The sequence below is a fragment of the Durio zibethinus genome, chromosome 15, assembly GCF_047325235.1.
Source record: "Durio zibethinus cultivar Kanyao isolate XHJ-2024 chromosome 15, ASM4732523v1, whole genome shotgun sequence".
Taxonomy (NCBI): domain Eukaryota; kingdom Viridiplantae; phylum Streptophyta; class Magnoliopsida; order Malvales; family Malvaceae; genus Durio; species Durio zibethinus.
Window position 1 is genome coordinate 19,598,095 of NC_143176.1, and position 16,850 is coordinate 19,614,944.

At 32.9% G+C, this 16,850-nt stretch overlaps 2 protein-coding genes across 7 annotated transcripts; both read right to left on the reverse strand.

Annotated features, from left to right (window-relative positions):
• Positions 1-648: 648 nt before the first annotated feature.
• CRR42 (DUF3148 family protein) lies at positions 649-1,440 on the reverse strand. The gene is made up of 2 exons (XM_022897985.2): positions 941-1,440; positions 649-838 (listed from the first exon to the last, which is right to left on the reverse strand). The coding sequence occupies exons 1-2, from the start codon at positions 1,222-1,224 to the stop codon at positions 736-738; spliced, it is 387 nt and encodes a 128-aa protein (XP_022753720.2). The 5' UTR covers positions 1,225-1,440; the 3' UTR covers positions 649-735.
• A 709-nt stretch (positions 1,441-2,149) lies between these two features.
• TSL (Protein kinase superfamily protein) lies at positions 2,150-15,936 on the reverse strand. 6 transcript variants are annotated; one of them, XM_022896753.2, is made up of 17 exons: positions 15,625-15,762; positions 15,205-15,499; positions 14,576-14,665; positions 14,157-14,363; positions 9,196-9,246; positions 8,866-8,973; positions 8,725-8,787; positions 7,774-7,886; positions 6,758-6,824; positions 6,488-6,554; positions 5,209-5,306; positions 4,911-5,090; positions 4,535-4,748; positions 4,108-4,372; positions 3,351-3,405; positions 2,936-3,097; positions 2,150-2,462 (listed from the first exon to the last, which is right to left on the reverse strand). In XM_022896753.2, the coding sequence occupies exons 2-17, from the start codon at positions 15,463-15,465 to the stop codon at positions 2,367-2,369; spliced, it is 2,097 nt and encodes a 698-aa protein (XP_022752488.2). In that variant the 5' UTR covers positions 15,466-15,499; positions 15,625-15,762; the 3' UTR covers positions 2,150-2,366. The 6 variants fall into 6 exon arrangements, with proteins under 6 accessions (XP_022752488.2, XP_022752491.2, XP_022752490.2 ...); XM_022896756.2 differs by having other exon boundaries at positions 4,535-4,745; positions 8,725-8,769; positions 15,205-15,936; XM_022896755.2 differs by having other exon boundaries at positions 8,725-8,769; positions 15,205-15,831.
• Positions 15,937-16,850: the final 914 nt, after the last annotated feature.

The window sequence follows — 16,850 nt, forward strand, 5'->3', positions numbered from 1 at the left end:
ATAAATCTTAAAATCTTACTTTTAATCAATAGAAAACTTTTAAAAAAAATGTAAAATTAAGGTTAATTTGATGGATTTAGAGTTAATATGAGTTTCAGATTGAAAAGAGAATAAGAGAGAAGAAAGAAAAAATATTGAGAGTATGAAGAGAAAATCAATTGTTGAGGGATGAAAATTATTTAGTGAAAATAATAAATTTAAATTTGAATTTGAGGTGTATTTAGTAACGGATAAATCTCCCTTATTATTATTTTTCATAATAACAATTATATATATTTTAATATAAAATAAAGAATAAACAACCTTGACCAAAAAAACAACAATGAACAATGTAACCTTTCAATATTTTATTAAATGGTCACAATTTTTGGTTCCCCTAAATATGGGATTGTATAAAATCACGTTATTGTTTTATAAATTGAATAAATTCAACATGATAAATCAAGCATTGAAATTTCAATTTTGAAAATTTTAAGTATTGAAATTATGATATAAAAATTGTTTGGTATGTTATTGAAAATTAAATGTTTAATAAATTTTTTTATTAATCTTTTATAAATGAAAATTATGATTTTATAATTTTTTTAATTGGTAAAAGTTTAAAAAAATAAATAGTTGAAAGAAGCTCCCTACCAATTACACAACCAATTACATTGAAATTAAGCAAAATTTTTATTGAAATCCAAAATCAAATTATAGGCACAATCTATAGAAGCTCCCAAGCTATGTTCTGAATCATTCATCAAACTCCAAAGCTTTGAAGTATTTCCCATCCAAGAGATAGGAGCCAATAGCCAGACGAACAGCCCACACGTCCTTGGGTTTTCTTGAAACAATTCTGCAAAGTCAGTACTCACTCACATTATTCCAAGCATTTCATTAGCATAAAAGCATTTGTTTTTATAAAAAATTAAGTTTGTGTAGCTAAGAAGGCTCAAACCTTCCAACATCTCCAGGCTTGACCAAGCCAGAATTGACTCGGAGGCATGGAACTGATGCTGCAGTCTTTATCATTTTGGGTGCTTCAACCACAATTATAGGAGACCCTATTTCGAGCCTTGAGCTTCTTGCTGGCAACCCCGAGTCGGCTGAAGATGATTCACACCTCAGAAGTAGGGTTGGGTTTCGAATTTGACGTCTGGTTGAGCTGTTGAGTCGTACGGTTTGATTGTCGTGACAAATTGGGCATGGAAATGTTGAAGTAGAAGAAACTGAGAGTGCCATAAGATACGAGATGGATAATATTTTTGTGGCAACGGGGAAAGTGTTTTTTCCTCTGCACTGTTTTTATTGTATAGTCGTTTTGCGTGCTATGTACTTGAAGACTTAAACCGTTCATTCTCGAGCATTTTTATACGTATTCATGTATCAATATCATATTTATTTTATATTAAATACATAGGTTATATTTAATATACAAAATTAAAATAAAATAAAATAAGATAATATTATGAATAAAAATACATTAAATAATATCATCATATTTTATACTTGATGTATATAAAAATTAAAATAAAATAATTTATTTATTGATTAAAATTATTTTTACTCAAAATTTATACAATTTAAATTATTAATATAAATTTTTAAAAAATAATAATCGAACAAGTAAATTTAACCTTATGAAATAAAAATAATTCTGTTCATTTTAAAATGATTAAATCATCATATATTAAGATGATAATAATTCTCTTTTTAATCTTATCATTTTCAATTAGATATAAATCAAACATGATATAAAATAATTATTATATTATTTCATCAATTATTTTATGCACAAAATATAATCATAAAATATTAAAATTATCATATTATGTTGACACAAAAATTCTAAACATATTTTTTTGATTTTTGTTAAATTTATGTGTAAATTTTATCAAATTTTAAAATTATATTGTTTTTGTGTTTTTTTTTTTTATTGTGTATAAATTCTTTTAAGACTATTAGAAGTTTAACATTGCAAATAGACCAAAATAAATATTTTAAATAAGATAGTAAAAAACAATCCTAAATAAAATGATTCTAGGCACTGATAAATACAACTTTCGAGGTCATTCAACGAAGTTTTTTTAATTGATAAAAAAAGCTTTTATCATTTTAAGTATTTTTTAATAAAAATTAAAAGAAAGAAAGATGCTTTCATTCAATCTAATCAAGTTAAAACCATCTTTTTCTATATATCTAATCAAGAAAAATGAAAAATCACCATTCGCACAAAATACAAAACAAAAGAAAATGAATCGAACTTAAACGATCAACCAAAAAAATCAAGTGAAAACAAGCAGGGTATAATCTCAAAACCTTTAGTCCTTCGCAATCTATACCCCTACTCTTTTCGAACCCTTTGGCTGTGTCTGTGTGCATTTTTACTTCTTCGAATATGTAAGATATGGATCCTGTGCTATTGTCAAAACATCTGGCCTTTCTGCTTGGTTATATGTTAGACATCGGCGAATCAAATCCTGCACAGTTAAAAATATGATTAAGTCATCATTAAGCTATCAAAAGTTCTCACAAATTGGCTTTCCATGACAGTCAAGCAACTGACAGTCTGAAACTGCAGAAATATGGTATTGAATCCAGCGAATCTGCAGTATATACATCGACATAGAAAGCAAATGCTCTTATTGTTCATGCATCAGTAAAATTTCTTTGCTTCTTAAAGACAGGGAAAGAGAATAACTAAACTCTGCAGTTATTGTGGCCAAAAAAATAAGAAAAAGAACTCTGCAGTTATTGGATTTGGATCACCATTGAGAGGAAGTATTATCTGGAAAGAGATTATCTACAATAATCGACTGAATGCCAGTCAAAGTCAAACTGTCATACTGCCGTAAGTGTAATATATAACTCCACTTTTGATGCTTATGTACAGAAGTTGTTTCATCCATCAAGACAAAAATATGCATCAGAAACTTAGATAGATTGAACTAACCTTTGCCTCATTGGAGACAGTAGGTCTTGATGGGAATTCAACCTTGAGTGCTTTGATTATTGTGTCTTCACGTAATATTCGTTCTTGAGTCTGGTCATGCCCAAAGGGGCGTCGACCAAAAAGCATTTGGTAAAATAAAACACCAGCAGACCAAACATCCACCTATTCCAAAGGAATATCACGTCAAAAAAGCTGAAGACCAAATATCGAATCATAAGCAATAATGGTGCATGGGGTCAGATAACTATTTAGGTATCTACAACCAATGAACTAGAACAAAAACTCACGAGGGCAGAAAAGTTAAACTCTATATGGTAATGAAACCATCCACTTACTATGTTTCACAAACATGGCCCCATCCTCACTTAGCAAGGAAAACAGAGAGAAGGAAGAGATCGGGGACAGAATCACTGACCTTTGATGAAATCAGAGGTGTCTTACTGAGCTCAAAGCATTCTGGGGGCAAGTACCTGAAATTACAGAACAACAGTCGAAGCACTTTTGCTCATGAAAAGAATCAGAGAAGATGACTACGCACTATAAACAAGCATAAATAAAAAAGAAGAGGTTATATCCAAAATAAGGAAACTAGAATCACCGGCTAATTCAAACGCAATACAGAGAAAAGGGGGGCAATGATAAAGAAGCCTACACACAATCATTAGAGTGGATTAACAAGTCCGCCCGTATGGAAAGAGAGCCTGTTATGACAGCTACTGAACACTGATATAAACTAAATCCAGTTTCAAGGACATAGTACAATGCACTATCTTTCAAACATAAAATATATAGCACAAAGAATTATATTCAGAGAGAGAAGGAATTCTCATTCCAATAATTTATCCTCATAAATAATTTACTAAATTTATGACCACGACATCAATAATTATCCAAGTGACATCAGCAATCTTTTTTCTGACAATATTTCAAACTCGTACAGTCATTTGTACAGAATCAAATTCAATGACATGCAGCACAAATACCCAAACCCTTCTCAAAGGTCAGATTAAGTATTCAACTGAGATTCGTTATGGTATTTAAGTTGAAAAAGTGCTACATTTAGCATGCAATCGACAAAAGATATGAGGAAATTGCAGCAAAAATGAGGAGAAAAAGCAGAAGAGCTGGACATTTCAAATGTTCAAGGAGGGATATTAAACTTCATAACTCACCAATATGTTCCAGCTCCCTGGGATGTAAGCTCCATGCCCTGGGATCCAACATCATCCTCTACTATTTTGCTAAGACCAAAATCAGTCACTTTTGCTACACCTAACTCATCAAAGAGGACATTCCCAGGCTTCAGATCATAATGGATAATCTTTTGTGATCTTTTATTCAAGTATACAAGGCCTTGAAATATTTGAACTATGATAATCCTAGCTTCTTTCTCAGGCAACACAGGTGTTGCCTTCAAAACAGCATCGAGATCTTTGCCTGAAAGCAATAAAAGAAAACAAAAGACAAAAAGAAATGAAAATTAAGCATGCGAGGCAGATATATATATCCATCATCTGGATAGGATTTGCAGGTCTTCTCTACCAAGTAAACTAAATAAAAAAAGACTCCTAGAAAAATGATGTGGTTCAGAGAGTTTACCACTGCAGTACTCTAAGACCGTGCAGAAAGTATTATGGTCAATCTCAAAAATGTCCCAAAGCCGAACAATGTGATGGTGCACCAATGTCTTGTGAATGTTGTACTCTCGAATTGCATGCCGTATGTAACTTTGCTTCTTATCCTCGCTCCACTGAGCATTCAAACCATGAAGCTTACACGCAACATATCTATGCTCTACCAAGTCATAAGCCTGCTGGAAATTTCTTACTTCAAATCACTGCAAAAAGATATATTTTCACAATTGCCAATTTTGGCAAAGGAATTCTAGACTTTTGACATAGCAAATAGGCCTTGGTCAAACATGCTTAGCAAATCATTTGAATCTCAAAAGAGAAAAGCTTGCCAAAGTTCTTACCTTATAAACCTCACTGAATCCTCCTTTGCCAAGAAGGTTTAAAAGGGCAAATCGATTATTCAGTATTTGAAAATTGTTAAAACGGGAACCATCCTCATCTCGAATGCGCTTCATTTCACGTATAAGCCTTCCCTTATCTAGTTCATAGCGATCTCTTTCACGGAGAATACTTTCCTCCTCCTACAGAAAATCCGCAACTCAATCATGAAGAATGTGCAAGGAAAAATCAAGAGAACTTTTGTGATCCTTAATGATATCAAATAGAATAAAGAACAATCATATGCAATGATAAACTTACACGTTTAATACTGGCTAGACGTGATTTGTATATCTCATCCTGGATGAGGATATCTTCTTCTTGTGCACCAGATTCCACATCAGTCGCATCACCCTTGTCTTCAAGCAAGAGAAAATTGCTCTTCTTTCAGATGCATACTCTTTTACATATTTATTTCTGTCTCCAAAGTTGTGTTGGATGTGTGTGTGTGTGTGTGTGTGTATGTGTGTGTGTGTGTTTATGTTCCATACTTATGAGTATGTTGGTTTTTGTGTGTATGTAACAATCTGTTAGGTGCATATACACCAAGAGTAAAGCCTTCAAATAAAAGTTAGGTGCATGTAAATGAGATGCCACCAATGCCAGTTTAATAAGTCAAATATGCAATTAAAATCTTTTTAAATATGCACCAAGTGCAAGGCATGGCTAAAAAACAGTATGATATGTTAAATATATAGCTAGGCCCCAGGTTAGCACATGCTTCTGTTCTGAGGTGCCCCAAAATAGCAAATTTTTTACACTATTGAAGCTTTTTGGCCTTCAGCATGCGCTAAAGGGTCTCTATAGAGCATTGCATCTGGTAGGTCATATGATAGGTCACCAGAAACTGATTCAACTTCTTTGCCACAGACTAAAGAGATATTAGTAAAATAGTGGTCCGCTAGAAAGATCCCAACTGATCCTAACATATTTTCTTTTCCTTATCTTGTGTAATTGCTATCTAATTATTAATATCTGATATTGACATTTATTTTATGTAACAGTAGTTCAAATTTATTTTTATGTTCAATTTATAAATATATTTATTGTCAAGATTAAATTATAGTTTAAGAGATTGACTCTCAAAAGGTTTATACCTCATTTACTTTAAGATTTCTTGCCTCATAAGAGGCAAAAAAAACAGCTTGTCTAATGCTTATTATATATCTTTATAGTTTTATCATCATGATATTAATAGTTGATTTAATATGCTCTTTTATTTAAAAATCCATTTATGGTTTTATCAAGTATATCAATAATTAAGTATTTGGGCATCGGCCCTTCATTGAAAAAGAGGTCTTTTTGGTCCTAGAGAAGACGCCCTGGTAGCTAATTAGGCTTTATGCATATATTCAGCCTAGTAGCTGGTTTTGTGACTGGAAATATGTGAACTCACATCCTTAAGTTATCCTGTTTATAATCCCATAATACTTAAAACAGACTGAACAGATGCCTAAATCTATTCCCATGAGTTTAAGAACTTGAATTAGTACAGACCATAGGAATTCTTAAACCATGTAATTGCAGAATTATGCTTTACCAGATTGTCGCTTCTTTAATTGTTTCCTCTGTCGTTCAACAGCCTCCTTAGCTTCCAACAATTGTCTCTAAAAGAAAAGAAAATGAAAGGGAATCATATTTAAAAAGGAAAAAATATAAAACATCATGCTAGCACAATAAAAAAAGGAGAATCCTCAAGCTAAATTATTATATCAACTAATTTCTCCTTTTATCGCTCATTAAATATATATATATATATATATATAGAGAGAGAGAGAGAGAGAGAGAGAGAGATGAGAGAAGAACATACAAGATGAGCATTTAGATCTTTCAGCGCTTGCCCATCCTCCCATGTCTCAGATATCAGTGTTCCAGCTCTGAAGGCAAAAAGAACACGGGGCCAACTCATAAATCAAGAAATGCAAAGAGTGGTAATACTAATACTGCAGTTCCACACAAACATGAATGAGGCACATGAGACAAAAAGAAAGAAAAATATTAAACCAAGGGACACTCTTGGATACTTAAACCATACACCTCCAGCAGCATGTAGAGAGAATTATAAGAATTAAGAATATTAAATTTGCATAATTCACCAAAACACTTTTTTCCTCCCGCTTAAGTTTAACATCAGGATCTCATGTTTTACTAATCCCCGGGAATTGTGATTATTATCAACACTGAAGACTGCCTTTCAAAAATTTATAATGTGAAATAGAATTTTTCTCTGCTAGTAAAAACTCCCTATGAGAATTGAGGAATCACACTATCCATGCCTTATTTACTTCTTTTAGCAATGTAGGTAGTGACATTCATAATGAACTGCATGATAATGTTCTCAAATAACAGATAGCAACTTTGTGAGTCCATCTATATCAATACATTCCTACATTGAACACTTCTAAATACTTAAATAGTCACCATTTGTCTGCTTTTGATTATGCAATCAAATACAACAACATTCCAAAAAATTATTTTTGCCTTTCTCTCACTCTGACCAAAAACTATATCAAGCATGAAGAGCCCATAGCAAGCACATTATCTAAAGCTAAAATTTTTTTATAAACCTGATTACACCTACATTGCCAAGTCTCAAGGATTGTAGCATGCATCCATCCTAGTTGTCATTCTTTTGCTTTTATTAAACACTTTTAGATACTTAATATAGTTGACATTCTTTTGCCTTTCATTGTATGAAACATTTCAACATTCTTTTACCAAAATTTTCTTCTATTTGCTTTTTCTCTCACTCAGAGTAACCAGCATGTCAAGCATGAAGAACATGTTCCAAGCACTTTAACTAAATCTGGAAAGCTCTTTATATACCTGATTACACCCACATTCCCAAGTCTCAAAGAATCCTGCCGTACTTTCATCCTCGCTTCCTGTCTCTCAGACTTTGAAACAGCTATCAGCAGATCTGATATCATTTTTGTTCTCTGAATCACAATCAGATAAGAGGGCCTAGAATTAAAACAACACCATAAATTGCTATCAAGCACCCTAGTAAATATATTTTTCTAGTCATTTTCCTTTTCCTGTTTAGGTATGAGAGAAAATATTTATAAAGTTTGATATTTTATCTTGTGAACTGAACAACAATTTTAGAAGTTCAATTATGCACATAGAATTAACAGTTCACAAGAACATTACAGAAACGGGTTTCCTGTGAAGACGCAGAGGTATATAGAATATAAACCAAACTTTATATATCAGAATGAAGCAAAGATCAAGGCCTGTATTATAGCTAATAACAAGAATCCAGGTGCCTTAGATTCCGTTATCATATAACTTCTAAGCTTCCGTCAGAGATGAGTCAAATTATGTAGGAAGAAAAATGGCTATTTTTCTGACATTGCCTTAGAAGACGAATTCCATGCATCAAAGGGGCTTCTAATCATTGATGCCTGTTACTACAACTTCAGTTTATCGCAGTATACAAGAATTTTGCTACTGCTGTATTCCAACAAAATTAAAAAAAAAAAAATTGCATTTCCAAAATGGGTACAGTTGCTTCTAAGCATAAAAGAAAGAAGTTTTCAGATCCCTTCCAGGCTTTTGTTAACGACAGAGATAGAGAATTTATATATTTCTTATTTGAAAGTTAAACATTTTAATCGTCCAATCCCCCTACCGTGGGGCAGGAAAAACACAAAAAAATCTTGCTTATCTATCTAGACTATAAATGTGTGATATACACTCATATCTATGGCTATTGGATAAAGTTAGAATTTGCAGTAGATTGAGATCCATCAATAAAGCGTAAGTAATAGCCACCTTCGGCTTCATTTGCTGGTCATAATCTTTAATATCTTTCAATTCCTGACAACACAATAAACACTAAAAGGTAAGTAGTAAGTACATAAAGAACTATGCATCAAATATTAAAAAAAGTCACATAGCAGAGACACTTAAAACCTTCTCTATTTGCCGACATAGATTTTGATAATCAGAGGCTTCTTGACGACACTTCCGTAGGTCTTCCTCCAATGCCGTAACTTTTGCAAGTAAAGATGTCACCTCTTCCTAAGTTATGGCAACAAAAGGATTAGAACTCTGAGTTACAAAATCTGCACTATAAGGAAAATAACCCAAAAATATATTTTAGAAAAAAATAACTAGTTGAAAAAGCAAATCATAGTTCTTTTTCCTCCACATTTTCTGGACTAAAAAGAAATAAATTTTATTGCCAAAAAGTAAAGAAATTTAAATAGTTTAAATGAAAACAAACTTTACCAAAATACATACCTCTAGTGAAATGCGGTCATCAGCCAAGAACTGCTCTTTAGGCCTACTATCCTGCAAGATGGACATAAATATCAAAACGCTTGTAATTTTTTGTATGTGATTATGTGGGAAAACACTTATTTACAGCTGGTTGTAATCTTGTAATCTGTATATTTATATTTGTATCTCTAGAATTAAGTATTTGTATCCCTAAAATTAGGATAGACAATCCCTCAATTATAGGATTAGTTTTTTAGGAAGATTTAGTTTCCTAGTTTAACCCCTAGTTAGTTGTATATAAACCTAAGATTCTTGTATAATTCTTAACAAGCAGTTTTCCAACATACATTTAGTTTTCACACTGATTTATTTCTTAATTTTTTCACATGGTATCAGAGCTTTAGGCTCTTCTTGGGAAGCAAAATTTTCAGCCTTCATTGCTGACTTTTTTAGGCCTTCATTGCCGAATCCTGTTTAGGCCTTCATTGCCGAACCCTTTCAAAGAAAGATATCACTACCACTCAATTTGAGGAAATGTTAACTGGAAAAATCACTGGAGTACTACAGATGTCTCATAAACAAGGAGAGTTCGACAGGGAAGAGATTGAAAAGCTAAGAAACTTATTGAAAATCCTTAAAAAGCCTACTGTGGTATGTTCTTTGGGTAAGGTTTCTAGTTCAGGTAAAGCTTCCGGTTCTCATGGATTAAATGTCTCGACTAAGCCTATTACGAGTTCTTGGGTCATTGACTCAGAAGCCACAAACCACATGACACATTCCTCACAAAAGTTTAGTACATATAACCTGTGTCCTAGTAATAAGAAAATTGTTGTTGCAGATGGTTCACTTACCACAGTGGCAGGATTAGGAGATGTTCAAGTTAATCCCTCGTTTGTTCTAAAAAATGTTCTTCATGTTCCTGGATTGTCTACTAATCTGATATCTATACAAAAACTTACTAGAGATATGAATTACAAAGTAACTTTTTATCCCTCTTATTGTGAATTTCAGGACTAGAGTTCGAGGAAGATGATTGGACTTGCTAAGGAGAAGGATGGACTATACTATCTCGAGACATCAAATAACACAAGTAGTATCAAGAATAGTTTACCTTTGTCATTTCTTTCTGAAAAATCTTCCAATAAAGACAAAATCTGGCTTTATCATTTTCGTCTTGGACATCCTTCTTTTGGAACCTTGAGAAACATGTTTCCTTCTTTGTTCAAAGGATTAAATGTCGAAGATTTTCATTGTGATGTTTGCGAACTTGCAAAGCATAGAGGTGTGTCTTTTCCAATCAGTAACAAAAGAAGTTCTACTCCCTTTTACTTGATTCATAGTGACATTTGGGGTCCCTCTACAATTCCTAATATTTCTGGTGCAAGATGGTTTGTTTCATTCATAGATGATAGTACCGGGGTTTCTTGGGTTTTTTTACTTAAATCAAAATCAGATGTGAATAGTGTGTTTTTAAGCTTCCAAAACATGATCCAAAATCAATTTGGAGTGAGAATCAAGAGATTTAGGTCTAATAATGCAAGAGACTACTTCAACCAAAGTCTATCTACCTATTTCCAAAAAGAGGGGATCATCCATGAGTCATCTTGTGTTAATACTCCATAGCACAATGGAGTGGCAGAGAAGAAAAATAGCCATTTACTAGCCACAACCCCAGCCTTTCTTTTTCAAGCAAATATACCTAAATTTTACTGGGGGGAAGCTGTTCTCACTGCCACACATATTATAAATAGGTTACCTTCAAGGATTTTGGGATTTAAAACTCTTATGGAACTACTTTCACAATTTTATCCCAACCTCAATACCACAAATAATCTCACACCTAGGATATTTGGTTGTACATCATTTGTTCATGTTCACAGTGATAACAGGGGAAAGTTGGATCCAAGAGCGATTAAGTGTATTTTTGTGGGGTATTCTTCAACTCAAAAAGGATATAAGTGCTATCATCCTCCTACCAAAAAATTCTATGTGTCTGCAGATGTCACTTTTGAAGAAAATAAATCATTTTTTACTCAATCTTATCTTCAGGGGGAGACTTCATTCATGGAAGATAAGGATAAAGACTTCTTTTTGCTTGATTTGCCCTCTTTTTCAACATTTACGCCCATTAATTCTTCTGAGTGGAAACCTGTTTCTGTTGAGCCCAAGTCAAACATTAAATTTGAGTCTGAACCCATTCCAAATATGGAAGATGTGACAAAGGATAATATTGTTCTTGATTCTATGATGGAATTATAGGTGTACTCAAGAAGGAAAGTTTTAGATCCTGAACCAGTGCGAGTCCAAGAACCTGATCCTAACTCTGAAAATGAGGTAACTACAGTTTTTTACTCTGTTTCTCAAAATGAGCATGAATCTTCTAAAACTATAACTAGTGATTATGATCTGCCTATTGTCATTAGGAAAGGAACCAGAGAATGTACCAAGCATCCACTATACCCAATCTCTAATTTTGTGTCATTTGAAAAATTTTCACCATCCCACAAAAATTTTCTTGTGAGTCTAAACACTTTTCTGTTCCAACTACATTATCCGAGGCATTATCCAGTGAGAAATGGAGGTAAGCCATGAAAATAGAAATGGAGGCCTTAGAGAAAAATCAGACATGGGAACTGGTAGAGTTGCCTAAAAGAAAAAATCCAGTGGGGTGTAAATGGATTTTCACTGTAAAATACAAGGCAGATGGTACTGTTGAAAGGTATAAAGCCAGGTTAGTGACTAAGGGCTACACTCAAACCTATGGAGTGGATTACCAGGAAACCTTTACTCCAGTTGCCAAGATGAATACAGTTAGGATTTTGTTATCATTGGCTGCAAATTACAGTTGGCAGCTTCAACAATTTGATGTAAAGAATGCTTTTCTACATGGTGATTTGGAAGAAGAAATATATATGAAGTTTCCATCGGGATTTGGAGGTCATCTAGAAGCAAACAAAGTATGCAGGCTGAAAAAAGCTTTATATGGCCTTAAACAGTCTCCTAGAGCTTTATTAGCCAAAGTGATGCTAGCAATGGGATATAAACAGAGTCAAGGAGATCACACATTGTTTATCAAGCACTCTGATTCAGGGAGAGCCACAGTTCTATTAGTGTATGTTGATGATATAATTGTAACTGGAGATGATGAAAAAGAGAGAGAATCTCTAAAACAGTGTTTGACTAGAGAATTTGAGATAAAAGAGCTAGAGAGATTAAAGTACTTCCTAGGAATTAAAGTAGCTCACTCACGGCATGGTATTTTCATTTCACAACAGAAATATGTGATGGATCTTCTGAAGGAAACTGGGAAGCTTGCATGTAAACCTGCAAATACCTCTATAGATCCTAATCATAAAATTGGAGAAGCTAATGAAGATGTTGCTGTAAATAGAGAGATGTACCAAAGATTAGTTGGAAGACTCATTTATCTCTCACATACTAGACCTGATATAGCATATGCTGTGAGTGTGATAAGTCAATTTATGCATAGTCCTAAAGAAGTGCACCTACAGGCTGTCTACCGTATATTGCACAATTTGAAGGTCAATCCTGGGAGAGATATCTTATTCAAAAGAAATTCGGGGTTAGTTCTAGAAGCATATACAGATGTTGATTATGCAGGTTCAATAACTGATAGAAAATTCACCTCATGCTACTACACTTTCTTAGGTGGTAATTTTATGACTTGGAGGAGTAAAAAACAGAATGTGGTGGCAAGATCAAGTGCTAAAGCAGAGTTCAGAGCAATGGCTCAAGGAATTTGTGAACTACTATGGTTAAAGATTATCCTAGAAGACTTGAAGATCAAGTGGGATGGACCAATGATACTCTACTGTGATAACAAGTCTGCAATAAGCATTGCATACAATCCTGTGCAACATGATAGAACAAAACACATTGAAGTAGACCGGCATTTCATAAAGGAGAAACTAGATAGTGGGTTGATTTGTACGCCTTATGTATCAACCAAGGGTCAACTTGCAGATATGTTGACTAAAGGTCTCAGTAGTGCAACATTTCAAGAAATTATTTCCAAGCTGGGAATGGAAAACACCTATTCACCAGCTTGAGGGGGAGTGTGGGAAAACACTTATTTACAGCTGGTTGTAATCTTGTAATCTGTATATTTATATTGGTATCTCTAGAATTAAGTATTTGTATCCCTAAAATTAGGATAAACAATCCCTCAATTATAAGATTAGTTTTCTAAGAAGATTTAGTTTCCTAGTTTAACCCCTAGTTAGTTGTATATAAACCTAAGATTCTTGTATAATTCTTAACAAGCAGTTTTCCAACATACATTCAGTTTCCACACTGATTTATTTCTTAGTTTTTCCACAGATTAGACTTTTACAACTAGTCAGGTATAATAATTATGTAATTTTGCTAACTAGTCTGGTATGCCATAAAGGAAGGGAATAAAAATGTTCTTTTTTACTCTCAATTTCCCCCTATTTGTTTCAAATTTTAAGAAAAGAAAAGTCCTTAAATTTTCCTTCTCAATAAACCAGCTATATGTGGTAGGGGAAAATGACAAACACTTGGGTAAAAGAGTCCCATTGGTTTAAGCTCCAGTTTATAACCATTTTCTCTTATCAAAAGAAACCTCACTTTTTTTATTTTCCTTCATGTATCTCCTTCCTCTTGAACAGTGTACAGAGCAGAATATAAAGGACTCACAGAAAATAAGCTTAAATACTGAAACAGAAGAAAATGTGAGCCATGTCCTCAAGATTAGTTTATTTTCCTTTCGTTTTTTCACCTTTACTTTTTAAACATTAAAAGTTTGACCTCTAAATGCCCCCCTAGCCCATCTTCACCGCCACTTGAGCTAAGCAAGTACAACAGCCTCAAATGAATGGTCCAATAAGCCAAAAAGGTAAGTAGAGAACACTCTAAAAGAGCAATTTTGGCTTTGGTGACTTTAGCTATAATTGGTGAGAGAACAGAAAACAGAACATCCTGTGGCAGTGAAGGCATACCTTATGATACGAGTTCTCAAGCTGACCATTTGGAGGTGTTACTATCGAACTAGATATTTGTTGTCTGGTCTGATCATTAGCTCTAGAACCACGGCCTCTGCTTGAAACAGAATGGCCCCTTCCACGGCATTGTTTTCTCCTATTTCCATCCAAACTTGCCTTGGACTCCACAGCTTCCACAATCTTTTGCCTCCCTTCAGCAACCACCTGATTCATTTTGCAAACAAAGATCAATAAGCAATCATTTTTTGGAGAGCAAAAAAGGAAAAATTACAGTGCACGGAGAAATAAATAGATACAGTGAAACTATCCAACAAATTGCTTCACTAAAAAAGTCATCAAAATACCTTGAAGAGCTCAGAAGCAAAGAAATTATTTCCAAACCTCCAAAAAGATTAGCTCATGAATCATAAACCTACCTCAACATGCTCAAAGACTGGTGAGTTGTCATCTCCCTGAACCTTCTGGCGCTTCAGAGTATTGGCTTGTATTAAAAACTCTCCTCCATTCTAGCATCATAAGACATATAAAAAGACATCAATCAAAGTCTTAAAACTTGAATGATATCAATGAATTCCACAACACAACACTTGAAGATGGGAAGGGTTCACATAATCCAAATAGTATATATAAATAGTGAAACCAGCAAAGATATCATAGAGATGATTATTCTTTCGATCAAATGGTACAAAATTTATGGACAAACTTGGTAACAACTGCAAGCATGAAAACACAGTTATTAACCAAACATTCTGTCCATTTCAATGATCCATAATAATGAATCTAAACTTCTAATAATTTACATTTACACCAATCGTTTCTATCAAGCATTTTGTATGGCAATCCAAAGTAAAGGAAGCCAATGCCACGCTGAACCAGTACTTTTCAAAGCAATAAACAATAAACATCATAACATCCAATGGCAATTGTTCCATCAAAAACAAAAAATTGCTAGGAAATGTGCTCCAAGACTTACAGTTATTTTCTATTATTCCGCATTTGAAACAAAAAAAAAATGTTGAAAGAATGGTAAAGGCTTTTTATTTACCTGATCATCGGAATCACTTGAACTAGTAGCCTCCGGCAAGTCCTCAGCGGATGAGAATTTCGAAGCCGACGATAGAGAAGTCCAAGGCGGCTGTTGTTGCTGCTGCGGCTGCTGCTGTAGTTGCTGCGGTTGCTGAGACACAGTTGCAGAAGATGCCTTGCCTACCAAGCGAGCTTCGAGCTTTGCAATCTTGGTGGGCAAAGAATGGTCCGATTGATTTGAGGAATTTGAAGAAAAATGTAATAACATATCGTCCGACATTGCGGACCAAACTCTACCAGAAAAACCAAATTGACTGGTCAGATCATTAAGGAAAAAAAGGATAAAACTGGAAAACTATTTTCCTTTTGAAGAATTTAGGGTTTTGAATGTTTTAGTAGAAGGATAGGGGAAGAATCAAGGGAAAGCGAAGAAGGATACGAAGCTATGAGAAATTTTCTTCTGTTTTGCGTCAGGTTTTTGAAGTTTTGATTTTTTATATTAAATGAAAAAGAAAGGAGTTTTTGAATGGTATTATGATTTGGGGTTAGGGTCTACAACTCAGGATTTGTATGAACAACATGGGGCACTAGTTGTGGGTATTTGGATGAAAAGCATGATGCACTGGTTGTGGAATTGTGTGAGTAGAAAAGAATTAGACGAGGAGGCAAATGAGGATATGGACTCATAGGTTTGGCTGTCCGCGTTATTTGGAGAGAAAAATATCGAGGCGCGTTTGGCTAATTGGACCGTAGATTTTGAGAGAATGCGTGATCTTTAAAAGAGTATGGTATTAGAGTTTTTCATTTTTTATTTTTAATCATATTCAAATTCATTTATTTAGTTAAAGTAATTCATGTATATTAATTTTTAAATAATTATTATAATTTTTTTGACATATATAATGAAAAATTTTCATTAATTTTTATTAATAATAAATATTTAAACAATAAATGATATATTTAATAGTAAAAAATATTTTTATGATTATCATTTTTATTTATAAAATATCATTAATAAAAAATATAAAAAATTATTTAAGGTGTTTTTATTGAGAAACACCTTAAATAATTTCATTTATTATTTTAAAAGAGATTATTTAAAAAATTTTTCAAACAAAAAATACATTAAATAATATCTTTTAAAAAAATAAAAAAAATTATTTAAGGTATTTTTGAATAAAAAATACTTTAAATAGTTCTTTTATTTTTTTAAACGACATTATTTAAAGTGTTTTTGAACAAAAACACATTAAATAATGCCTTTTAAAAAAATGAATTATTTAAAACGTATTTTATTTAAAAATACCTTAAATCCTTTAAAAATAAGATGATTATTTAAAGCACAATTGGACAAAAAACGCTTTAAATAATCATCGTTAAAAATATCACAGTCTTATTTAAGGTATTTTGTCCTTGTTAAAAAAAATAAGGGATTATTTAAAGTATTGTTAAATCAAAAACATTTCAAATAATACCTTTAAAAATGTTTTGTGATATTATTTAAGCAAAAACACCTTAAATAATGTTGATATATTTGTTAAAGGGCATTATTTAAGAAATTTTTTGTCCAAAAAGCTTTAAATAATTCCTTTTACAAAAATAAAGGGTATTATTTAAGGCGTTTTTTTTTCAGAAACGCCTTAAATAATGTTTTTATATTAATAT